Source organism: Clarias gariepinus, chromosome 17 (assembly GCF_024256425.1).
Source record: "Clarias gariepinus isolate MV-2021 ecotype Netherlands chromosome 17, CGAR_prim_01v2, whole genome shotgun sequence".
Taxonomy (NCBI): Eukaryota; Metazoa; Chordata; class Actinopteri; order Siluriformes; family Clariidae; genus Clarias; species Clarias gariepinus.
In genome coordinates, this window is record NC_071116.1 from 19,252,961 (window position 1) to 19,279,974 (window position 27,014).

Consider the following 27,014-nt stretch of genomic DNA (forward strand, 5'->3'; position numbering starts at 1 on the left):
CACATTGTTCCTTGTTAGTATTGACACAGTGCTAGTGTTAGGTGTAGGTAGGTGTAGGTAAAGCAAGACTTAAAAGCAGAGTGCTAATACTCAATCAAACTTCATGCTCTAGAAAGCTAAATGTTGGTATGGTGTGTGAAAGTAGAGCAGGCTAATAGAACATATCCTCTAATCAGAAACTTGCTTAAGGCTCAAGGGCACCTGTGCTGTCTTCCACGCTGAAAAGATCAATACTTACCTTTATCGCTCTCACTTCACTCCAAATGTATATCAGATTAGACTCGCCAGTGATTGGTATCTCATTTATCAATGGCCACACATTGCATTTCACCAAGCTATTGCATGGCTATTTAGGGGTTCTGTCCAGATTTGTATGCCGATCATTTCTATGCCTATTTTTCAGAAATACAAATGCACATGAACACCTTTCACCAGGGATTCTTTTCTCCAATTCTGAAGCTCTGCTACCAACTGCTTTCTATTTTCTCGGCCTAAACACGTCTGATTTACTTCACGCAGAGTTTGGTAATTAGCTGATGAGTTGAATTAGGTGTGCTGGAGCAGGAAAAACACACGATTGAACACTGGGTTTCGAGAAATAGAGTCTCAGGCATCCATCTAGTTTAGAAAACATGCACAGAATAATAAGGAGCTGCATTCCATTACTTACTTTTTACGCTGTTTGGGGGTGGGTTGACGGCAGGCCACTTTTCCACATTCATGTTGTTTGAAGTCTCCACTCTCTTCCTGTCAGGGTTCTGTATTTTTTGTTTACCATCACAGTGGGACAACAGTGGCAATGTGACAAACATGCCTGCAGGTGGTTGCCTTCAAATCCGTGTGTGATTGATGCATTCCCTATATTGCAGGACATTTGATCCGTTCTGGGTATAAATGAGTAGACATTGTTTCACTACTGGGAGATGTTATTTATCTCCTGATAGGATACCAGTTCTGGTGAGAACACAGATGGATCCTCACTAATATTTGTTCATTTTATTGCCTTTATCTACCTTTCTGTGATTTTCCACAACCACAGAGGGGCCCTCCTCAGGGAGCTTACTGAAGCTGTTTCAGGTACTGTAGATGTACGTTTTTGTATGCTGCAAACATTTCAGCTAAAAAAAAACAATCACAACCAATGGTGCCGACATTTTTAAAGCCATGCCACGAGCATCTGGCCAAATGTGAGAGGTTGGGAGATTGTTAATGGCATGGTGAGTCAGTATATGCTGTCCATGGTACTGAAAAACTAATAAATCTGAAAAAAGAAGCCCTGCTACTGTTCTTTGAGTATTGGACATCATTGAGAAATGTGTGTGTACTGCTTTGAGATGGTATGCTGCCAGAGTCTGATCCCAAATAACATTTGGCTAGCAATCAGTAACGGTTGTTGTGGCAACTGGTCAGGCGTGCCTGGTGGCTTGGGCAGTTGGACTTTGCAGTCATGTAATAACCCCAACAGAAAAATCACACAGTGTACAAAGCCAAGCATACCAATAGATGAGTCCAAGAGATAATATCAAATATTAAATATAGCATGTTTGTCAATTTGCCAGCATTTAAAATACACTTACATTCCTCCCCATGAGACTTTGCACTTACCCACAGTGGTTCTGTCCTAGTTTAAGGTGCTAAAATGCATCTACAGCTAATTAGTCAAATACAGTATATTTTTAAAGTGCTGAACTATGGATTAGTTCAGAATGTTATAGTCCAGAATATTGTAAAATCAACAAAAAACTATTGTATTGAAGAATTCCTACTGGATTGATTCCCAAGGAACATAGCACTAAAGATCAGAAACATATCACTTTATGTAAGTTTGACTGATTTATAATACAAATCTGACTGTCAGAGACACTGGGAAGAGTGTTTGGCTTAAATCTGTTCTATCACTGCCAACTAGTCGGATGGCAAAAGGTTATACTTGGCAAAGAACAAAGCATTTTGGTGTGCAGCAAACAGGCGAGGGGATTCAAATGTTAAATGCTGATTTCTCTCATGCTTTATACAACAACTGTAAAACTACACTTGTCTAATAATATTCTGGCATAACAATATGACTACACACATTTTTTGCCACCAAAACCACCCTGGTAAGACATCTTTCCTAGACATCTAAAGGTATGGTGTGCTATCTGGCACCAAGCTGTCAGTAACAGATCCTTTAAGTTGTTTTTTCCAGCATATCCCATGGATGCCCAATTGGATTGAGATCAGGAGAATTTTTAAGGCCAAGTCAAGACCTCAAACTCATTGTGTGGCGGGGATCATTATCCTGTAAAAGAGGTCACCGCCAATATTGAGGGGTGTACGTGACCGGCAACAATGTTTAGGTAGGAGGTAAGGTCAAAGTAACATCCACCTGCATGGGAGGACTCAAGGAAATACAGCAGAACAATGCAGCACAGACTTCCCTGGCTTGGCATACTGCATCTTGGTGCCATTGCTTTATCCGGTAAGAGATACGCACATTCCCTGCTATCCACATACAGTAATGTAAAGAAAAATTTATCAGACCAGGCCATCTTCTTTTATGGTCCTATTCTGATGCTTACATACACTTTTGGTAGTAGAAACAGGTCAGTATGGGCACCTACCATTTTGAGGCTACACATGCTATTTATACTTTAATGGCATTTGGCAGAAGCCCTTATCCGGAGAGACTTATATTCTTATCTCTTCATTACATATCTGAACAGTTGAGGATTTAGGGCCTTGTTCGAGGGCCCAACAGGGGCAACTTAGTGGTGTTGGGGTTTGAACTTGGGACCTTCCGAACCTTAGTCCAATGCCTTTAAAAACTTTAATACAATGTATGCTCTGATACCTTTCTGTTGGAACCAGATGTGCATCATGTGCAGCCATGAGCCTTACCCGCTCTTAAACCCTTTCACTTGTATGCCGGTTTTCCTTCCTCGGACCACTTTTGGAAGGTCCTGATCACTGTAGCCCAGGAACTAATTAACTGGGAATTGAACTCTGGATGATTAAACAAACTCACTTTCATCAGAAGGGAGCAATAGTTTTGTATTTTATAGTTTATAGTGGTTTGTGGTACCTGAATAGTGTCGATTACACTCGTTGGTAGTAGCCTATATTACTTAGGGGTTTAGTAGTTAATGATACTTTATTTTAAAATGGTAGCTTATTGCAGTGTCTAGTGCTAAATGGAAGTTTACAATGGGTAAAGGTAACTTACACCAGATTGTAGTACTTTACAGGAGTCTTCATTGGTGTATAGTAGTTTCTAGTCATTTTATAGTAGTGTCCTGTAATTTATAGAAAAATAAGTTGTAGTATTAAATGGTTGGTTACAATATTGCTTTTTAGGTAATGTTAACAAAACAGCAGTTTATAGTAGCTTACAATTATACTGTAGTTTAGAGTTTACCTTAGTTTACAGTATTTAATTTGTAATGATTTATAACAAGCAGTACGGTGGTGTAGTGGTTAGCACTGTCGCCTTGCACCTCTAGGGTCCGTGTTCGATTTCCGGCCAGGCTCGATTCCCGGCTCTGTGTGCATGGAGTTTACATGTTCTCCCCGTGTTTGGTGGGTACTCCGGTTTCCTCCCACAGTCCAAAGACATGTAGATTAGGCTAATTGGCATTCACAAATTGCCCGTAGTGTGTAAATGAGAGTGTGAATGTGTGTATGCCTCCGATGGGTGTACCCTGCCTCGTGCCCTAAGCCTCCTGGGATTTCTCCAGGTCCCCCCGACCCTGAATACAGGATAAAGCGGTATAGAAGATGAGTGAGTGAGTGATTTATAACAGTTTGCAGTACATTAAAATAGAGGAGGTTACCGTTCTCAATCACAGGTTATCATAGACTATAATATATTATGATCTATATAATGATATATTTGACCCTAGTTGAGGAGTAAATTGCTGTTCATAATAGTGGTGATGTTTGGTTGCATTTGTGCATTTCTGCAAAGGTAAAGTGAAGTGAATTGATTTGTGTAGATTTGGATGAAAGGGCTGTTCAACAGAAGCAGTTAAAAGTCCCTTTACAGCATGAAACTTGCATTTTGGTCAGCAACTTATTAAATAAAAATGATGTGCTTGATGTGGTATTCTTAAAAAGTAGATATGTGTGTACAGTAATATTTATCAAATTGGCTTGGTATAAGAGGATTAAAACACTTTGGAATAGGCTGTTGGAAGAAAATAATCCACTTAGTGGTGGTCACACCATCATGTTGGTTTTTCTATAACAGCACTATGAACTATTAGCAACCACTGTGGAACTATTGGGAAAATCATGTAGTTATAAGAAAACAAAAAAGAGCAGATCTCTATCTCTCTCTCTCTCTCTCTCTCTCTCTCTCTCTCTCTCTCTTTCTCTCTCTCTCTCGCTCTCTCTTTTCACATACCATTTGTCCTAATCTTGTATAGACCAGTGTAAATACAGGTGTTTGATTTGCCTGCCAGTGGTTAATGAATGCAGATTGACTGCTTGGTGTGCTCATCAGTGGCAGACTTGCTGTTTGAGTATCAAGGTTCGGTAAGGCTGTCTTCTGCTCTTCAGCTCTGGACAAGAGTCAGGTTTGGCTTGGGAGCGACCAGCCAAACCTTGTGTTTGACACATTAAGTGTTTTCAATTGATTGTGCTTTAGTTCCTCACATTCACAGGGTGCTGCAAAGGCAAGCAGCCATCTGTGCAGCTTACTGTTTTGTCCTGGCTCCTCACGGTGAGGTGACGCACTAGGTCCACCAGCAACCCCCACAAACACACACATGTATACTTTAATGAAAGCCATCAGTCTGTTGGGCACATCACTATCTGTCTACACACATACATAATCACTATTCTGCCTGCCAAAAAAAAAGAAGAAAAAATACTGTGCTAAAAATGTGCAGACATGCAATAACATCCTTAATTTATGTACACGTCTACCAGCTGCCTCCATCCTCTTGTCGTTGATGAAAGGAGCTGTATGAATTTGGATTTGGCTGTGAATACACAAGCCTCATTTAATAAAGCTTGTGTATGTGTGTGAAAGAAAGAGAGAGAAAGACAGGGATCGTGATACCAAAAACAATCATGCAGAAGTGATTTGGTCATAAAAATACTCATTAGAAACCTAGTAGTTGTCAACCAGTGGACTATTGAAGCCTCCACTTCAGCCATGCTGGACTCAAATAAAAACCCACTATTATTCAACATATCCACATTTTTTTTTTAATTTAATATCAAATCAATATCAAGAGAATTTTCTGTAATCTATAGTTTTACTGCATGTCATGCACTTATTATTTTATTATCTTATCACGCATATTATTTTATTGTCAAAAGTTCACAGACATTTGTATTATCTAGCTTACGTCTTTGGCACCACTCCTTTTAGCAGACTGGATACATAAGGTTTATATACCGTACAGTTCCTGGCCAAAGAAGTCACTGTTTAAAAAGGAGGAAATTTAATGGCCTGCATCAAAAAAATAAAACATTATAATTAATGCAACTGGGTTAAGAATTGTCCAAAGCATTAATAAAACTTGGAAGAATGGTGCAACAAAAAAAAAAAAAAAAAAAAACATGAATGACTTGTGATCAGAGATCAATTAAGCTCTTGGCCATCAACAGCAGAAATCACAGCTGTATTTAATATCAACAATAAGAGCATTTCCACATCCACAGTGTGAGGAGAAACACTTGCATGGCCATGAGAAAACCACCTGTTAGTCATAATAATCAGGACAAAAGACTTCAATTTGCTAGGAAACATACAGAAACATTGGACCTCGGATCAATAGGAAAAGGTCATGTAGTTTGATGAGTCCATTTTAACTCTATACCAGAGTGGTGGGTGTCTGTCAGAGTGAGAAGGGAAGCACATACAGTGATGCACCCATCATGTACAGTATAGTGGCCGCTCTACAAGCCTCTGGAGGCAGTGTTATGATCAGCTGGTCAGATCTAGGCTCAGGAATGCTATGTGGCAAAAAAATGAAGACAGCGGATAACCTGAATGTCCTGATGGTTATCCCATCAGTGGAGTTTTCTGACGTGTTCCAGAACTTAAACTGTGGTTCTGGGAGCACGAGGAGTTATTTTGTCACATGTACTGGCCATCGCTTTGCAGCACAAAGATAAAGGCAGTCCTGTGATATATAAGTGTGAAACTTTGGCAAGGCAGTATATAATACTTCCTAAATTAGAAGACATGATAGACATTTAGGTAGAAGGTTAGGTTAGATGGTACAACATTTTCCACATGTACAATACTTTGTGTATATTAAGATATGTTTCCTTATGCTCTCCAAAACATTGGAAAGAACGGATATAGTAACATTGATCCAACCATCCATGGACCAACTAATTTCTGTCATTTATTATTTGTATTTTGTCATTTATTATACTGGGCCTGGCAATTCACAGATTAGGTGACTCAGCTGAGTTTTTATTATATAATGTATTATTTGTAAGCGAAAAATCCAGCATTCAATGAGCAGGCATTAGCCAGAGTCCTGTATAAGATATGCTCTCCAGGTCGCAGCTGCTGGTTAAACAAGTTGGGAACGCAGGTTTGGTCGACTCACCACCAGTGTATAAACCTGACTATGTTCTTAATGACCAATCACAGGACGCCAGCTACGCCAATCACTTATCACTATGCGTCATGGGTAAATAGTTAACTGGATTAATTTGATCAATCTTACGTTCACACACTGTCATGCCTGTTTTGCAAACTTCTAGTATGACTGTAACTGTAAAAAACATGGCTATTATTAACATGTTATTCCTGTGCAGGTTAAAGCAACAAAATATATTTTTACCTGGAGACATAAAATTTGTCACAGTAGTAAAACTGGTGTTTATGCAAAAAAAACTGTAGAGCATAATCGTTTTGGTTATAGCTGAATTCATTTGGAATATGTCTATTCATATAGAAAAATATGACAGCCAGTTGATTTGTTGACTATCGAGGTCTCTAATATAGATTTTCGGCGTTTTCAATACCATGATTCTGGTGATGGCGGTGCGACTTTTAATGTGTTTATCTTCCGTGCCCAAATCAGTGAATGTGTATAGACCGATTAAGGAACATCTCCATCATTACTGTCTAGTGGCTTTTCTTGCTCTGTCTCTCGTGGCTGAATATGTTAATATAGTTCAGCAGATATGTACGCTGGACACACAATAGAGCAGAATGTTATATGTCAGTGGTTCGCCGCCCTGCACATTTTAGTACTTTCTTCGCTCCCAGCACACCTTATTTAACTAATTAACTAATTAACAGCCTTTTCCTAATTGAACTGGGTGTGATAAGGCAGGGAAAACACTAAAATATGCAAAGCAGTGGTTCTCCAGGAATAAGGTTGAGAACCAGTGTAATATAGGACTCTACTGCCCTCTGGTGGTGGCCTTGAAACATGACAGGAATTCAGGTTCTAAAAAAGTGCTTTGTGTAGAAGGAGTTCATCTGTGTGAATATTGTGCTTTTTTATTACATTTTTTTGCTATTGATTTTATTTTATTATTAATTCAACTCTTAAAATTATATTGTCAAATATATTGTTATATTGTTTTTGTCGATTAATAATTAATTTCCATCTGCTTTGTTATCATTCTATAAATGTTGATAATGGTTTAACAAGGGGATTCTGACTGATTTAAGGGTAAATTCATTTTGAGATAACGGTTTTCTGATGGAATTCAGTTCTCCTTAAGTATTCAGATATTCTCAGATGTCACGCTTATGATAAAACACAGTGATTTATTAATAGTTGCTTGGACCAACCTGGAATGTGTTTTCCTATCTATAATTCAGTCAAGTATAAAACATCTAACTTAGACATGAACCAGTGAGAAACAGGTACAGATGATGACAGATGATCGGCCTGGTGTTTAGTATACTGGTGATGCTGAATGCTGAGTGGTTGGAATAGATGAGAGGGGAAATGAGGCTGCTGCTGAGGTTGTTACATAAACAATACTTTTTTTTAACTGTATCTTTAAGCACTTTGCAACCTGTTACAGTAAAATATTTGTCCTTTTTTCTTTATTTAATCTATATCATAAAATTTAATTTACCATGAAACATTGAGTGGTACAAGCCTTTTGCACAGTAAATTTGCTATATCACGGTTACATTCATCGTTATTTAGTCATTTGGGTAAAACAAATATTTATTTAAATTGAATCACAACAATTAAGTTAAGTAGTTTAACTGAACTGTGAATATGGGGACCATTTTTACGCATTTAAAGTTATAAAGTAAGTACATGAATATTTCAAAAATGCGTTTTGTAATTTGATGTGTTTATGCTTTTGGGAGGAATCTTAGATGTAGGAAACGTGGAGAAATCGAAGCTGAAAGCTATATAAAGGCCAAAGCAATTAAATAACCAGAGTGGTTCGATCTTTGAGCTAAGGAACTTAATATGACAGGCAGCTTAACTGATGACAGCTGAAGTTAGCCGAAAAGTATCAGCTAAGTGGGTTGTAGAAAGAAATATAGAAAATGTTGCCTTGTGTGCGTGTGTGTGCGCATGCGTGCGTGTGTGTGTGTGTGTGTGTGTGTGTGTGTGTGTGCATGTCTGGGAATATTCTTTTCATTGACCAGAAACCCACAGAGGAAGTGGCATGTCTGAGGTTAAGGCAGTATGTGGAAAATGTGGCTTGTGAGGAAAAGCTGAAATCCTCTCCATGAGCCATGAGTTTACTGTTAAATGTGGCCCCTAAATAAACATAGTTCTTAAAAGAAAAAAAAAATCCAGCCTTTCTATCTTAAACCCCAAAGCATAGGAATGTTTTTTTTTCTTTAAGTGTTAAAAACATAATTATACCCAGAGCAGGTGCGGATTTCTGTAAATTATACATTTCTTTAAGTTATGTTTATACTGAACATAACTATTCTTTATCTGTTAATGTTCCGCTTCTGGAAGCACTTGCAGACTAAGACAATCTTTCTTATTAGTACAACGGCAGTATTGTTACTATCTAAAGCTTGTCTAATGAAATACTTAATAAAATGCTTGTAATATGTATACCCTCCACTTTACCTTTTAAGATATATCTACGATGCGTCTCTGTACCTTATGTCTCTGTCTCATACGCATCCTCTCGTGTACGTCGGCTGGACTGCTGGAGACAGCAAGTCTGTGGTTTTGCATCATGTGAACCAGATGAAGTGTGATCATGCATTTTGCAGGAGGAAATGTCAGGGTTTTTCTCTGTTCTGTTCAGGAATCTAAGCTGAACATACTGTACCACCGGCCAGCTTACAGACTTCACATAGCTTTGATAAAGCCTGTCACATTTACCAGTTAAGAATGTCTAATGGATTTGCTGCACTGTAGAACACCAGTTGCCTCACTCTGTAAATATGTCATTGAAAATATACTTACACACTAGTTATACAGTACATGGGCAGGGCAAGAAAACACAGTGTGAGGCAAGAGTACAGTACATTATGACTCGGATGCCAGATATCATATCCTACGATCTAAATGATCTTGTCACGGTCAGTTTGTAATTACGAGTCAAGAATAATAACGACTGCGTCAAGAATAACGTCAATAAGGCGATTTCATGATTGGGTTGCCATTTAACCACTGTAACTTTATCTTAAATTGAATCAAAGAAAACATACTGTACCATTTGAAAATCAGCTCAGCCATTTCAGGCAACAACATCCGATAGGTTTCTGCGCTGGCACGTTGCATATTGCTGAAAAAACGATTAAGATTGTTGAGATGTTCAGCCTAGTTTAGGCAAATACACGAGATGTGGTTACCGAGCTGAAGACTTTAAGGAGTGGAGCTGACATGTATCCCAGCTTTGTTCCCTGGATTGTCCCTTTTTTTTAAGATACATATTTTAGTCTAGGTACAGGATGGTTCACAAATCAGGAATGTTTAACGTTTGGTATAATAATTTATATCTAATGTTAATATAACCTTGTTTTGGGGGCGGGGGGGCGGGGGTCACTAACATTAATGAACACATCACATTTTCTCATCTAGCAAACATTAATGTGAGCATAAAAATGACTAAATGTAGAAATATTACTTTTCTCCCCATCCACTGACTCTTCTTCTCAGGAACGAGGTCTTTCACCTCCTTTCTATTTATATATTTTATATGTATATCTGATTTATTTCCACTTATTAAAGAGATCTGAAACTGATCTCGAAATATCCGAATACATAGATTTAAATAGCACATTCTTTAAGTCACACAGAACATATCCAAACTGTGTCACATATGAGCAAATAATCGGAATTGGGTTACGTTTGACTGACAGCGTAAACGAGGCCTAAGTGGGGTGCTAAGCCTTTTTCACCATTCTCTTGGTGTACTACTAACAACGGCAAATGAAAGTGAGTGGATTTCATTGAAGTTGGAGCAAATAGATCTTGAATAACAGTTATGTTACTTCTATTGAAATTAATAGAGAAAATATTTACAGACGTCTTTCGTTTTTCAAATTTACTTACGTTTTTAGGAAGGTGCATGTTAGGCTACACCATGGGGTACAGTGTATGGAACACATCTACACGTTACCTACGGCGTATATTAGACGTAGAAACATAAATCAGCCTTACAACTACAGTACATGCAGCATGTGTCTAGCAACAACTGTGGTCAAGCATGAAGTAAGAGCCTCTTTGGATGTGTATGCTACAACTAAAAAGCTCAGAAGCTTATTTCAATTTAAATGCAAGATGAAATTTGCATTTAAATTTTTAGGCAGATTCAACTGAGGCAGATAAAATCGCTCTACACGAATTTCTCTCACAGCATGCACCAAGGCCACAGACACTAAAGCAGGCAGATTTTTTTGTTTTGTTTAGGAAAAACACACAAAAAAGACTATAGGCCTACACAAACCCTTTATTGACATAAAATTAGATCTCTAAGGGACAGGCAGACTTTTTGTCTATTAGTCTGTTGTGTCAAGTTCTTTTGTAAGTCAAAGATGGCAATGAAGGTTCCTAATTAAATTCATAAGTTAAATAAATTATTTAGATTCACTCTATAATGTGATCAGCAGGGATGTACTTTCAAAGTGACATTGCCAGTCGATATCAGAATATCCATGAAAATAAAGTAAAACATTTTTTTTCTTTATGACCTTCACAAAATTCAGATGATGCAAAGTCATATGACTTGTGGAATGTTATAAATATTTCATAGGGTGTATTCAGATAATGGCTGCGGCACAATATATTCTTATTTTAAAATGAATGACACATGAGGAAAGTTTACAAGCTTGTTAAACAGATTTGCATGTTAATGCTAATATCTCAGGGTAGAATATACTGTAGATATATTGGGCTGCGGAAGGCAAAAAAAAGTGCAGAAGAGAGGTTCTATTGAAAAAAAGGTTTTGATTTTATTTAGTTAATACAAATTGATACTATTTAGATGTTATTAGAATGAATCAAGCGGATAAAATTGATATTTACTATAAAAAAATCATTATTAATTGTTTACCTGTTAACAAATTTTACAATAGTGAAAATACTGTTTAAAATACTGTTTAAATATGTTAAAACATGAGTATATATATATATATATATATATATATATATATATATATATATATATATATATAATGTTTGTTTTTTGTTTGTTTTATTTTTGTAGGCTGTATATTAAATGCACAATGGTTATTGTTAAAAAAATTTTTTTATTAAATTCCTTTTCCCTTCCATCCATCTATCCATCTTTTCCTCTTTATTTATTCACAGTACATATTTGTGAATGTCATATCAGTGGGAAAACAGATGGCACCTCAGTCATACAATCATCCAATAAATAATTCAAAAGATTGTACTTATGAACGTGCATTTTGTTCATGAGGTATATGACCATTTTTTACGATTACTTTAAAATGCTGTTGGTGTCAGAATAACAGGTATATACAAAGGGGTATCCTGGTCAAACTGGGACTTGTGAATAAAGGCTTAAAACCAGTTGATATTTAAAGACGATTTCAAGCCTAGTATGGTGATGAGACCCAGCCACAGTAAAACATCAGCAAATGTTTTAAAGAAAGCCATATTTCAGCAAATGACGATTCCTACTGATGTAGCTCGCCGCCCATTGTGGAGCGCTGGTTTGATCACCAAAAGCTGTTCTGTTTTTTAAGGAGAATAAATGACCCTATATTGCCCACCGTACCAATTGCACATTACAGGGACTTAACTTGGAGTTATTGCCATATACAGTTGCCATGTACAGTTCTGACCTTGCTCCAAGAGATTGCACTTGTTTGGGCCATTAAAGGAGTTCCTGGCAGGCCATCTGATTGTGGTTCAGGTGTACTAAGAATACTTCTACCTTGATGGTCTCCAAGCACTAGAGAAACGCTGGGATAAGTGCATTAATGTATGACTTCAACAACCCTTGTATATATTGAAATATCCTCTAGTATGTACACTGTAAGAGCACTTTTGTATAATACACCCCCAAAAAAAAAGGTTACACTAGAATGGTGTCATTTTTCAGTGCAGTGTTCAGCTAAGTGAAAAGATTCAAAGCATCTTCCTGAGCCTCTGACAGACACGCTGTCGGTAACAGCTGATGGCATGACAATATGAGGGTTCTCCACTGGAGTACCAGCTATGTTCACATCATGACACATGAGTTATTTTGATTTATAGCATCCCATGACAGTTCCCTATCTGTTAAGCATTTATCACAGGGCAGGTGGGTTCAGGTTGAGTTATGACTGTTGACGGTCGGACCCGTTTCCTGTTCTTTTGAAACCGGTGATTATCATATTTCATGAGTCCAGACATATTGTGGCCTTTTTCGAAATAGAGTGGTATAGCGTTGTTGTGTCTATTTGTCAACATTCACAAAAAGGCTACAACAAATATCATTTGTCTGTAGAGCTTTGAGAAGGTTACAGGCATCAGATTCTTACATTGTGTTATTTGTCACATCCTGACGAGTGGGTTATCAATCTTCTGTTGTTCGGAATATCAACAGGTGCTGACAGTCAAATGTCATCCTTGTTTCAGATTTGTCAGAATCAGTCAGTTTGCAGTCCAATCTGGTGTAGAGAGAGAGGTAGTCATGCCATGTGCTACGACAGAACTCCTTCTGGTGGAAAAGTATGGCCAACTAGATAATCAATCTTTTTTTTCTTCTCAAAAGTTGTGGCGTGTTGAGATCACAGAGAGAATGCTAAAAGGGTACTACATTTGGACAGAATTTAAAATGATACAACAATAGATTTAATTGTGGATAGCTTAAAAGACCAATTTCCAAATCTGTCTTGGTTTTGGCTTTCTGGCTGCAGCTATTTCTTTCCTAAAAGATTTTACAGGTAGTTAAGCCACTTATGCCTATCCAGTACAGGATGTTATTCATTAATGTATTCATTCATAGTAACTGCTTCATCCTGGTAACTGACACATCCAGAGTGTATGCAAAGAGCACTAAGTGTAAGGCAAGAATACATCATGGATCGTCATCCATTATAGGATAATTGATGTCATCAAGGATTTCAGGGCAAAACCTGGTTGCCTCTTTCAGGAGGTTCATAAGGTAAGTGCCCATAGAAAGGGTCTTCACCAGTTTGATAAACCAAATCAGCTAGGAAGTACAGTAACAAATGTTTCAGGATGATCGCCTCAGTGATAGCCAATGATTTTTCTCTATATATTGCACAACTACTGTTTTATATGCAACCAAGAATGTGATGCTCATTTAAAATATTATTCCCCTCATTCACTTCCAATAATGATTCCATGTCATGGTGGATTCAGAGCCTTTTGAGGTTGGAATAGAATCCTATCTATGATCCAAAATATAATATGGTAGTGGATGCCAACACTTTGTCCAATGATTAAAGGACTGTAAATGGATGTTTACCTTCGCCAGCCTTATCTCATCTACCCTGCTCTATAGTTCCCTCCTTATCCACCCCACATTCAGTTACGGTTGTGACGGGGGAGGGGGAAAGTTTGTACTCTTTGAAATTACCTGAAATACTGCATGAATTACTCCTAATACATCTGAACCTTATCCAATTCATAATATAAGTATTATACAAAATAACAACTTCTCCAGGATGTAATTAAAGGCAGACTCTGTCTTATTAAAAAGGCAGACAAAGCCTGTTTCTTGACAGTCTATCTTTACAGCGATCACTGCATGCCGTTTGATCAAAACAAATCTTTAGAGGACATGATGGAGGGATAGTCATGCTTTGGGGCTGCTTTGCTGTATCAGGAACTGGACAGCTTCCAGTAACAAAGAATAATGATTTCAAAGTTGGAGCACATAAAGTATTTTATTTTACGTCTAAAGGTTTGTGAAAGTTAGTTAGCTTTGTTTTAGAATAATACAAATTTCCATCAACACAAGAGTAAATGAATAATGGTTTCAGGAATAATAATTATTATTATAATGTTTATTAAAAATAGAGTATTTTTTTAATAATAATAAAAAAAATACGGTATAGAATGTGTATACACAAAGTAACCATTCTAGAGATTAATATTTTATGGTATGACCTAAAAAGTCATAAATATTTAATTGAACTGATTCTTTCTTTCTTATTGCTATCGGCAGCAACATGGAACCATTTATTAGAAGTTATTATTGTTAAGACATGCTACCAATTATACAATAAAAGGACTAAAATACTTTTAGTCGATTAGTAATTAACGTTACCCTGAAAGGGGTATAGAGAATGAGTAAGTGAGTTCTTACTTATACCTTACTGGTGTGTTTGTCCATTACATGAAAAACATCAGGCCAAAGTCCAGGTGATTTCTAAGGAATTAATCCTTAATGTAACAGTATGCCAGGTAGATGTAGGTTAACTGCTAAAGTGTCAATGTGTCATAACTACACTAGAACTGATGTCAACCTATTAGCCAGACTGCCCTGCGGCCACAGACTGCAAATCCCAAAAGACACACAGTCATGTCACATTTGTATGATACCTGTTTTTTTATCACTCACACACCACTTTATAGACTCTGGGCATTTATGCATTCACTAGTGTTGTAGCATTGCACAGTGTTACAAATTCATTTGAAGTTCTAAGCTTTTGCTTACCACATATGCCCAAGTGCATTTTTAATCTGTTTTTTTTTTTTTTTAATCTCCGCTGTTTTTGCTCTGGTTTGCAAATTGCTGACCTCTTGCCTGGATTGAGTACGGTTTTTGCCTCATGTTTTGTTTTTGTAAATGAAAGCATTTCTGCAACTGCAGCTATTTCTGACTTTTGGCACACAGACCGGCATTATACAGGCAAACTTGGTGGAGTTTTCTTAATTCATTATATAATTATATATTAAAGAAGCAATGAAAAATGTGCGAATGCATAGTTTATACTGTATATTACATGAATGATACAGTGAATGATAAAAGCAATGTGTAAAACTGTTTTACTGCTTTAATAAAAACATGCGCAGAGAAATATAATACACGATTTTATTGGATGTAGGATGACATACTGTAAAAGTCTGAGAAAGATAAGGGCAATGTATAAAATGCAATGTTTCAGATAGAGCACAATTCATTAAACTATGCTTCGACAATAAATATGCTAAGGACTTTGTACATACCTGTACTGTATATACATGGGGAAAAAATCTATGCAGTTACATATCATGATTCTTTGTCAATGTATAAATCACCACAGTGAGCCCATAATTACAGTAAATCCTTTACTTACGAACATTTGGGTTACGAATTTCGGCGAATCTACAAACATTCGTAAATGCGAACAAATTGCGGAGGTAGTTCACATGTATTGATCAAAAACACTGTATTGAAAAAAAGACACTGCAGTGCACCAGATACCAATATTTAAAATTATATACAATATTTTCAGTGTGTAAGTGAATGTAAAAAATGTCCAAATGTATATTGTATGTGTGTGCGTATGGGACAAACCAGCCTCACTGGTTTCAATAAATCAATTCGGGAGCACGATGATAGAAAATGACTGTCCTGTAAAGCTGTCCTGATGGTTAATAGTCCTCTTTTTAGAAAATCCTTAACAAGACAGAGTTCAAAGTCCAATACAGCTTGGAGACAAAACGGCATTCAGATCAATGGCTGTTCAAGCATTCAGTAAACACCATGTAGCGTTATCCTCCGCCCGATGTCTTCCTGGGTTTCCTTTACAGTAAATGAGTTCAGCTGGCCAGGCGGCGTCCCTGGAATTTATCTTGCGATTTGGAGGCACAGTCTCTGAAACCAAAACATGTACGTTTTACATTGTATATTTGTGTCAAAGGTGTATAAAACTTTGTTTGACTTATGAACAAATCTGACTTATAAACCTGCTCCTGGAACAGAACTCGTTCAGGGACTTTGGGGACTATGTTAGGTCTTTCTGTCCTGTCTCTGCTAGCCAGCTAACTAGACCTCTTGGTTAGCTAGTTTAGTGTTTCTGATAATTTATGTTGTAAATTTATGTTGCACCTTGGTCCTGGAGGAACGTTGTTTCGTTTCACTGTGTACTAACTGTATATGGTTGTAATGACAATAAAGCCTACTTGAACTTGAACTGTATATATGTTGATAAAATGTTGCAGTACCTGTATAATTGAACAGGTGGTGTGCTCTAAACCATTAAAACATATGCAGGCATTTGTGATTCCCGTCCATACTGTATTATATACAGTATACTGTAACTACACAGAGCAGTAGGGCAGTGTTAAGTGTCATGTAAAAGCTTTTTGATATAAGAAGCATTCAGAGAAATATTGTAATTAAAGTCATTATAATAATTCCAATAATTGCATTTTCATTTAATAACCACCCAAGGTTGAAGTGATAGGGCTCTGCTAGTAAGAAAGACAGGCAAGAGCAAGTCAGAAAGAAAGTGTAGTTGTTTTGATAGCCGAATATGTTATGTTAAGCATTGACTGGCTTATTAACTGATTTTGCTTTAACTCCAGACCTTGGACAATTATACACTCAATAAACCGTTTTTTAAGGTTATTATGATTATTACTCATGTATTTCCACCCTCCAACATCACCTCTTATATAGTAGCGTTTTTTTTCATCAGGTGCAGAAGTAATTTCACCAAACCCTATTTGTAAATTGCTTCTATGAAATGTTGAATAATCAGACCTTGTGTTTAATTTCAAGCCCTTATGAGAATACTGCTAGAGCAATAGGACAGCATATGAAATAATCAGACACCAAGTGAGTTGTGCAGACCTGCATACCAGATAATAAGACAGCAAACTAGATGTTGAGACAGCATGCAGATACAGTGGCAAAGGGGACAAAATCATGCGACATATTAGTTGATCAGACTGCAAAGGATTAAAGGAGAACTTGTCAGGGCAGAATGCAGTTTGAGGTAAGAGTCACTGTTAATAAAGAGAATACAGTTCTTAACTCAATTGTATCAATAAGCATTACTATCCTAATTGGTGTCGAATCTTCCATGATTCCTCTTTCTGCATCCACATGGCATGAGGGCTTACTGGAGGGTCTAATCATTATAAAATCATATAAAGCATATGCGTTGGTCTTTACAATCAACAAATATTAAAAATCTATGGCCAGATTTTAAAGTAATATATTATTCAGTGCTGTCTACTTATATTTTCAGGGCCCTATCTAAGGAAATACTCACTCACTCACTCACTCATCGCCTATACTGCTTTATCCTCTATACAGGGTAGCGGGGGGCCTGGAGCCTGTCCCAGGAGATTTAGGGCACAAGGCGGTGTGCCAATCCATTACAGGGCGCACTAAGACACACTTTCCCACATTTATTTACACACTACAGGCAATTTTTGGAAAATCAATTAGCCTAATCTGCATGTTTTTGGACTGTGGGAGGAAACTGGAGCACTCGGAACACACGGACCCAAGGTTGGAATTAAACCTTGAACCTGGAGGTGCAAGGCGACAATGTGCCACCCTGATATAATACATTTTTAAAAATTGGGGTTATTCATCTATGACAGCCCAATGACTTGGCAAATATATGCTAAAAAGCATCGAGCGGCAGGGTGGTGTAGTGGTTAGCACTGTCGCCTTGCACCTGCAGGGTCCGGATTCAAATCCCGGCCAGGTTTGATTTCTGTCTCTGTGTGCATGGAGTTTGCATGTTCTCCTTGTGCTTGGTGGGTTTCCTCTGCGTACTCCGGTTTCCTCCCACAATCCAAAGACTTGCAGGTTAGGCTAATTGGTGTTTCCAAATTTCCCATGGTGTACGAGTGCATGTGTGTGTGTGTGTGTGTGTGTCCTGAGATGGATTGGCACCCTATCCAGGGTGTACCCCACCTTGTGCCCTAAGTCTCCTGGGATAGGCTTCAGGTCTCCCTCGTTCCTGAATACAGAATAAAGCTATATAGACGATGAGTAAGTGATGACAAATATATTAGTTAATAAAAAAAAGGTCATTTTGGGTATTACTATAATTTGCTACCTTGCAAGCAAATAGAATTTTGTCATTTGTAATTGCAATGCAAAGACTCAAAGTCTAAAAGTTGGATTTGCTGTAAGATGTAAAAAAAACAAAACAACAAAAAAAAACACTTTAGTTCCCACCTAGCACTGCAAAGAAACCTTTTACTTACATATTAAGTCCAGGTGCACCATTCCTTTAACCATCTTGTACTAATTGCTCTTCCATTTACAGGTGCAAAATTATGATTTATTAAGGGCTCAAAGCTGAGCTGACTTTACTTTAAGAGACGAGAGAGAGAGAGAGGTGAGGGTGAGTCAGAGGGGAACTAAAAAGACAGGTGACAGGTGGGGAGGATTACACACTGGAGCTAAACCATCTGTCTGTCAGCACCACTTCATTTAACACTGCAACAGAATTCCCCCACTCACTGTGATATTAAATGACACAGAAGAATGGATCTGCTGATTCTCTTTGGTTGTCTTTGGGTGCTGTACAGGCTGCCAGTGACAGCGGTAACAGTAGCCAAGTGTACAGATCGTAGCTAGAAGCTTGACCACAGTTCAGTCTGGAATCTTTCCCTCTTTACCACACAGCGAACTAATTGCCGTAAAGAGAACCATACAGAACAGACGTCTACAGTGTTCTCAAGCACAGACACAATTTTGAGGTTGCAGTAGCATATTTGACCATCTGAGTTAATCTCTTCGGGACCGAAACACACTACAGTTTAACAGATTTCCTTTATTAAGCTCGGTAAAGCCGATATCCCAAAAAGTCATCCTTTTTGACTTTGTGGTTTAAAATTCCTAAAAGACAACTGTCAAAGCATCTTTAGTTTTTCCCCCTTGTTTATAAATCAGCACTATGGATACACACAGCTTACTCGTGATTACTGTCTTGACTTGTCTTTATAGCACACAATAAATCAAAATGAATTTAATCCAACATAGAGGCCTTAAACCCTACAATTTTCTGCATACTCCTGTCCAAATTCAGACCAAAATGTTATATTAATGTTTATTCCAAGCCCTGTAAGGCGACGAAATACTGTTCTACCGAGCCATGCATAAAATGCCAGTGGATATGGATTTACATACCTGTAATGCCTAAGTAAAGAGAAATGGAAAGAGAACTGGAAGAACCCTTAAATCAAGGGCATAAACCAAATGTAACCCACATGGTCACTGCAAACCACAAATAATGACCGATGGTTGGGTTTACAAGTAATAGTAACACTGATTATAGTTATTATGATGGCAGAATATGTTGGCAGGATCCGAGTGTTCACCACATTGGCAAGTCCTCTTTGCTTGTGTCTTATAGCACAATGCAGAATATTGTATTTTTTACACTCAAGTATATGTCATCAAAACATCTAATTCTTTGTTCATTTGTTCGTTCATTTATTGATTTTCTGTCCTGTCTTATATAATTTTATATTTCCTAATAATTGATGTAACTTTTAATCAATTAATTTTATAATTTTATAGGCTTTATTAATATCCAAAATAACAAGTACAACTTTGTAGAGATAGAAAAAATATTGATTTAGTTATGCATCGTGATTTTTGTGACACTAACACTGACCAATTTTTTTGTTATAATTTTTTTTATTTACGTTTGCATTTGAGCTAGTAAAATGTTGTTGTGCCTCTATAATCCAACACGTGGCACACTCTAAAGTATTGGCACATTTGCTGGCAGCACAGCATCCTGTGTGGTAGCAAATTATTGTTTATTTGTTTATAATAGTAACAAATCTAAAAAACAATTAATATTGAATTGAGATATTTATAAAATTGTTAAATTAAAAAAATCGAATCAGCTTCTACGTATCGTGATAATATTTTAGCAGGTGCTTCATGGGGATTCCCAAACCTATTATTTGCAATTCTGCAAGCAGTGTGTGTAGGATGGGCTTGTTCTGGAATACCTGTGTACTTTACTTTACTTTCATGTGCAACTTAGAAGAAGGAAACATGCAAGCTGTTATATTTTTGTAGTGCTTTTTTTTGTTCACATTATCCACAGTGCAGATCAATAACACGGCACTGCCAGGTTCCTTTCTGATAATTTTATGGCGGCATAATTTAGAATGTCCTTTTTTTTTTAGATTGGTATTGTATACCATTTAATGATATATTTGTGTCTTAAACTGGTCTGCAACGTTAATGTATATTCAAAGAAATATGCAGTTCTTTGAAGATCTTGATATTTAATCAGCTTATTCTTTTTAAGGTCACTTTTAGTAAGAACAAGTCTGTTGAATATCAAGCTGGTATTTTTTTTTTTTTTTTTTTCAAATTAATGTGTGGCCACATTGATTTGTTTGTTTGTTTATTTGTTTGTTTTATTTAACGAGAAAGTATCTTGGTTTTTTTGTGTGTGTGTGTGTGTGTTTTTAAGGCAGACCTGAACAAGAAAGCACACTATTACAAGGCTACAGAAATTGTACAAACAAACATAACCCGCATTCCCCAATTCCAAAAAATAGTAAACAAACAATTATAACATTATACAAATGATAGCAAATCCAGTTTAGGGATAGCAATAGGATTCTTCTGTCAATGCTGGACTGGAATATAAAGTGCAGTCTAGAAAGAAAAGTGTAAAGAAGGCAGCATGCATGTAAAGAATGTTCCAGAATAATGGTCTAGAACACTTAGGAATGTAGCCCGTACAAGCATTTTCCCCAATACTAAACGCACTTCTTAAAAGGAAAAATGCTTACTAACCTGTAGGTTCATCACTAAAGGCTCATTATACACTTGCATAAGAAAGCCCCTAATCCAACCAGATGCCCAAGAACTTTTCCACTTGAAAGGATCAGCTTTAAAGCATACACCAAAGCCTGTTACTGATGACAGGCGGTGTGGAGCTGATGATGATCAGGAGCTGATGGCTCTTCAGCTGTGAATAGACTATTGTATAATTTTCATAAATATTTACTTTAGTTGTAACCCTTCCCCTTGTTATTTATAAAAATACAAAATAAAGATAGGAGGACTCTTAGAGATTCACATGAAACTTGACATTCTGTATATACACATGCTGATGTACCCAAGCGTAACCCAACAGCAGCTCATGGTCGACAGATTCAAATACAATACTGTTCTCAGTCCAAGGCATTGATAACATCATTTATTACTAACATAGATTCAGCTATGGTACTATGACCTGATCTAAAGCCAGACTGAGTTTCAGTTTATTCAGTTTCAGTTTAGCTCCTTTGAGCCAGGAGATAAGTTTCCTTTGGCCGTGATTTACTATACAGCTAAAAATATGTGGATCTGACTGTCGCTGAACATGTCGTCTTCCTCAACGTGTTGTAATAAAGTTGGAAGCTCAGAACTCTTGAAAATGGCTGTGTATGCCGTTATATTAGGATATTCCTTCTCTGAAACTTACAGACACAATCGTGTTAAAGTATGACAATGCCCCTGTGCACAAAGCAGTGTCCATGAAGACATGGTCTACAATCGACATCCTTGCCTAACATCAGTCTTTTCCCTTATTAATGCTTTTATGGCTGGATAAGAAAATCCCCGCTTTGCACATTTTTGCAATGGACATTTTTTTTGTACCATTAAATCAGTATGAAGATTGTAGTAAATAGTATGGTTTAGCAATATCATTAGCTTATTATTTCTAATTATTTTTAATTAGACACGCAGGAAAAACTAAATTATAACTACAAAACAAGCATAGGTTGGCAAAAATAGACTGTAGTAATTCATGATTTGTTTTTAAGGAAAACATCCTGCAGTGACATTTTATGAAATATTATTTTACTGCCTATGTGCTGCACATAAAGAAATTTCTGAAAAACAGAAATAAGCCTTTTCATACATATGATGCCACACAGTGCAACAATTGCAGCTTCTTAAAAAAAAATGACATCTCTTTTATGTTCTTCTCGGACAGATATCAGGGCGCAGAATGGGCCACATGAAGCAGCTACATCCGCTCCACCTGCTGTCCATGATGAGGACAACTCACCTGGTTACACTGGTAAAGCAATGCTCTTATTTTTTATTTCTCTATTTAACTTTCAATTTTCTAGTAAATACTGTTTAACTGATCAAACCATTTGTAAAGTTACATTATGCAATGTGTAAAATAACAATATAAAAAAAACCTCACACAGCACACTCATTATCTTCAATATTACTCTGAATCTAAAGGCATACTAGAAAAAAAAATTTCTATAGGAATGACATTAATTCAAATGATAACTTTGTTCTAGCAGAAACATATTAACAAGCATTACATGATGTCTCATATTCTTCATAAAATTCCAGCCAATAAGCAGATTTATGTTAAGACATTATTTAACAAAGACATGCGTACAACCACTCACATTGGGATGCTTTTTACACAGTATTATCAAACTTTAAGAAGTGTGGTGAAGGTATAATAGTTTACAGGTGTTATAAAATAACTGATATCAGGAACTTTATTGTCCTGTAGACAATTATTCCAAACTATTGGTAATAAATACAAAAAATATGATAGTTAGCAAACTGTGTGTATATGAGAAATCAAACACTTTACACCATAACAGACTGATTGAATTAGATGATTATTGATTTTTTTTCTAGAGCAGCATTCCTTGTGTTTTATTTTTTAATTTATTATGACACAGCTATTATACAGATAATATGTGTACACTCGTAAAATGGTTTCTTTAAGGGTCCTTCTGGTATTTGGTTCTCTTAACTTCTCTTAGTGTGTTTCTCAAACTCCTTTTAATTTAGTTTAGGATAATAAACTCTAGAATACACTATACACACAAAACACACTCAGGATGTAGGCATACAATATAATGAACTTGTTTTTACATATATGAGAAGAAAGAAATAGATCTTGAAACGGAAACTGACTAATCAGCCCTAATGCCTCTCTGGTGAGAGAAACCCAAGGTTCACCAAGGTGAAGACCTTCCTTCCAGAAAGTGTGTTTGTGTTTCCCTCTCTAAGCTACAGGGAAGCTGGGTTACATGTCCAAAAAAGCGTAGCACAACCAGCTGAAAAATGTTTCCCCTGGAACCCTGTGACCCAGAGAGCCAGCATTTCAGAGCAGGGAAAACTAATTGATTAAGACTCTCCTCTTACTCCCATGGGGGGACTGGTTTCTAGCTCTGAAAACAAAACTTTCAATGAAAACACAGATTTGCTCTCTATCCAATTATTTCTTAACATTTCAAAGAGAAAATGTTACCTCAAGCATTCTGATTAACGTTGGCTCTTGGTCTTGGTGTACCTAATTGTTGTAAAGATCGCCTCTAGGTTTTAGAAGGCAAAGCTGTATTAAAATATGAGCTAAAAGGCACTATAATATTAATGCAAACATTAGAGAACTTTATTTCTCCTGTGTGGGAGAGATTTTAAAGAACGCAACTCACTTGTGACAGACGTCCAAATTAACAGCAGCATCAAAAAAGACACCTGGTTTGATTGAGAGACGGAAGAAAGAGCAGTCAGCATGTAGATATATTCCTGGAATAGAAAGCTTTCAAACTGTCTGTCATATCTTACTGGCTCATTTTCCGGCTAACCCTGGGTGACAGCGAAACACGTCGCTATCCCGCTGCCCAACGACGGGGAGCGATGTAGAGAAAAAGGTGGAACGGGGACTTGATTGAATGGTGGCATGATGTGGAAAATGAGACCATGAGAGAATGAGAATGCTGACAGTTAGGAAAAGTGGCAAATTGGAGAAAAGAGAACAGAGGATGGGGAAAAAAAGTAGGAGAAAGTGGCAGATCATATATGACAGGAACTCAAATGGAATGAGTCAGTCAGTAATGGAAAGTGTGTGGAAATAAAACCAGGCTTGTAAACAGCACGATTCTCTTTGACATAGCAGAGAGAATCACTGTAGATTTCCTCAATAGGAGGGTATCATTACTGTCCGTCTATCTTTGACCTAAGACCCATCTGACTATTTCATCCACATGGACAGCCCATGACACTCCGTTAGACATGAACTCTTTCCACTTGAACCTAAACGGCTGCCTGTGGCTCTGCGTGGGTGACTGAGAGGACATGCAAGCTCTTCCCTCCATTATCTGGAGCTGCGCATGGCGCCTGTGTCATTGCACTAATGGCATTTGAAAGAATGGACTGAGATCGGTTCAACTGGCACTGCAACAAAGTTCTGCAAAAAAAAAAAAAAAAACAGGTCCTCACTGCCAGAACTCGTCACTAACTAGGAGAGACATTTCTCTCCAAGAGAATTTGCAGCTTGAGGAACAGATGCAAAAACCAAGGGCCAGATGTTGACTAAACTGCAGCTGGCCAGAGGAACTGCTTCACAACACAGGCCGTTTAAACACAACTGTGAGAATTTTCCAAACTCCACATCAGGAATGTAACTGAATATGAATATGTTATTCGAAACAGATAATGGGTTGTAGTAAAGATATAAATAGGAGGTACACTATTTGTTGTAAAGCTTGCCTGGTTTGAGAATAGAGGTATGCATCAGGACTCGAATCCCAAAGAATGTCACTGAAGAAGATGAATGAGTTGAAAGCTTTGCTTTCATGTGTTAAAGAGGTCACATTTGAAACTCATGAGCAGAAGAATCGAAAACTTCTAGGATCAATTCTTAGTAAGTGCCTGGTCAGTTGTTTAAATGGTGGTTTAAATTAGCCTGACAGTTTGTTCAAATTTTGAAAAACAGACACAACTAAATGTTTTTTAATAGAGTTCCACAAACATCTCTATAAGAAGCAAACACTCCAGCTTTACTAAAGTTGTGAATATTTGGATAAACAGATAGATATGTAGGAAGTGGCACTGCATCGCACACCAGTTGTACAGGGTCAGGGTGTGTGGGTAGGTACAATAGGTTTTCAAGAGGGGAAATACAATAAAAGCTTATAACACCGATGGATTCCACAATTTCCAATCAAGTGCACTTAGTGATACGAAACAAACAGGCAGGAAGGTTTTTTATAATGCGGTATTAAACGCAGGCAACTGGCACTTCAGTACAAACCCCCGTCCTACAGCACTGCTTGTTAACATGTCAAATTATATGGTGTCATATAAGTGCCTTATTATTGAACAGAACGTTGTTGTTTTTTTGGTTTTTTTTAATTCACACAGTCAAACTCTCTTGCCTACAGAGGAGCTCTTCGTTTCTTTAAAGAAACCATTTTTTAATATTGATTACATCGACACACTAGGCAAAAATACTTAAAGTTAAGCTTCAGGTCAGATATTCAAAGCTCATAGTTCTTGTGGGAGAATTTAATGAGCATCATTATGACATCATCAACATCATCATACTACAGTATATATATATGTGTGGATATGTTTTTTACACATTATTTTTACATGATATTAAAATATATATTAAGATACCAGGTGGCACAGTGGTGTATTGGTAGCACTGTCGCCTTGCACCTCCAGGGTCAGGAATTCTATTTCTGCCTGGGGTCCTGGTGTGGAGTTTGCATGATCTCCTCATGCTTAGTGGGTTTCCTACGGGTACTTCGGTTTCCGTTCACAGTCCAAAGACATGCAGATTAGGTTAACTTGTGTTTCCAAAATTGCCTCTAGTCTGTGTGTGTGTTCCCGGGGAATAAATCGGCACCCTGTCCTGTGTGTACCCCGTCCTTAAGACCCCTAAGTCTCCTGGGATAGACTTCGGCCCTCGCAATCCTGTACACAGAATAGCCAGTATAGAATATGAATGAAAGAAGATACCAGCAAAACAGTACAGCATTATATGAAAAAAGTATGATATATATAATGATACAGTATATGTATGATATATGATTTCAATAATGTTTTTTATGGCTGTGTTAAATTGTACTATTTGTTACAGTAATAGTTGCACCGAATTTAACCATAACTCATTTTCCCACATTATTCTGTCTCCTCTTATGAATTCTATATAATAGTCATTAATATGAAAGTGTGAAAACATGCTAGCAAGCCTGGATACTGGTTTTATTGTACTAGCCTACTATTAATAAGAAAAGACAAGTTCAATAACCCTTTAAAAAATAAAATAAAAGTTAGCTTAGTAGCAAATGTCAGATTCCATGCTAGTAATCATTAAAGATGATTTAATAACTCAAGGATTGCTGGCCTAATTTTAGCTAGTTTTGTTTTTAATTCCATAAAGGTTTTTTTTTTTTTGTAATGAGCCAGCATATTAGCCAACATATACTGTATTTCTGAATAATATTTTTTGTTGACCTTTTTAGCTAAACAGCTTTGTGTGTAGGGCATTTTTAAATTAGCTAATGTTGCTAAATCAGGGCAGACCATTCTCTTACACATGAATAAAGGGTATACAACAGTGTTAGTAACAGAGAAGTTATCCATTTTGTGCATCTCTACTTCTGTAACTTTATGAAGATCCTTTTTTTAATATGCTCTTTTATAAACAGGATTCATGATTTGCTCTTATTCCGCTCTTGACTTTCAACTGTTATGTTGACCTGAGAGGTCTTTAATACATGTACAAGTGTCTGTTTATTTGCATGTGCATATGGACATAAGGTCATTCTTAGCTGAGTGAAGCTGAGCTGTGTGTGTTTTGCAGCTATGTGTGTGTGAGGTCAGACAGCTTGGGAGGCCAGCGATCATATTTATCACATTAGCCACGCGGGTCTGACTGT

General features: G+C 37.1%; 1 protein-coding gene across 1 annotated transcript in view; it reads left to right on the top strand.

The window, feature by feature from the left end:
* Positions 1–27,014, top strand: part of LOC128545645 (roundabout homolog 1-like) — a 219,816-nt gene that overhangs the window by 51,570 nt on the left and 141,232 nt on the right. The window contains exon 3 of the mRNA XM_053516134.1: positions 22,298–22,384. Coding sequence (XP_053372109.1) covers positions 22,298–22,384 — 87 coding nt within the window. The remainder of the gene's footprint in view (positions 1–22,297; positions 22,385–27,014) is intronic.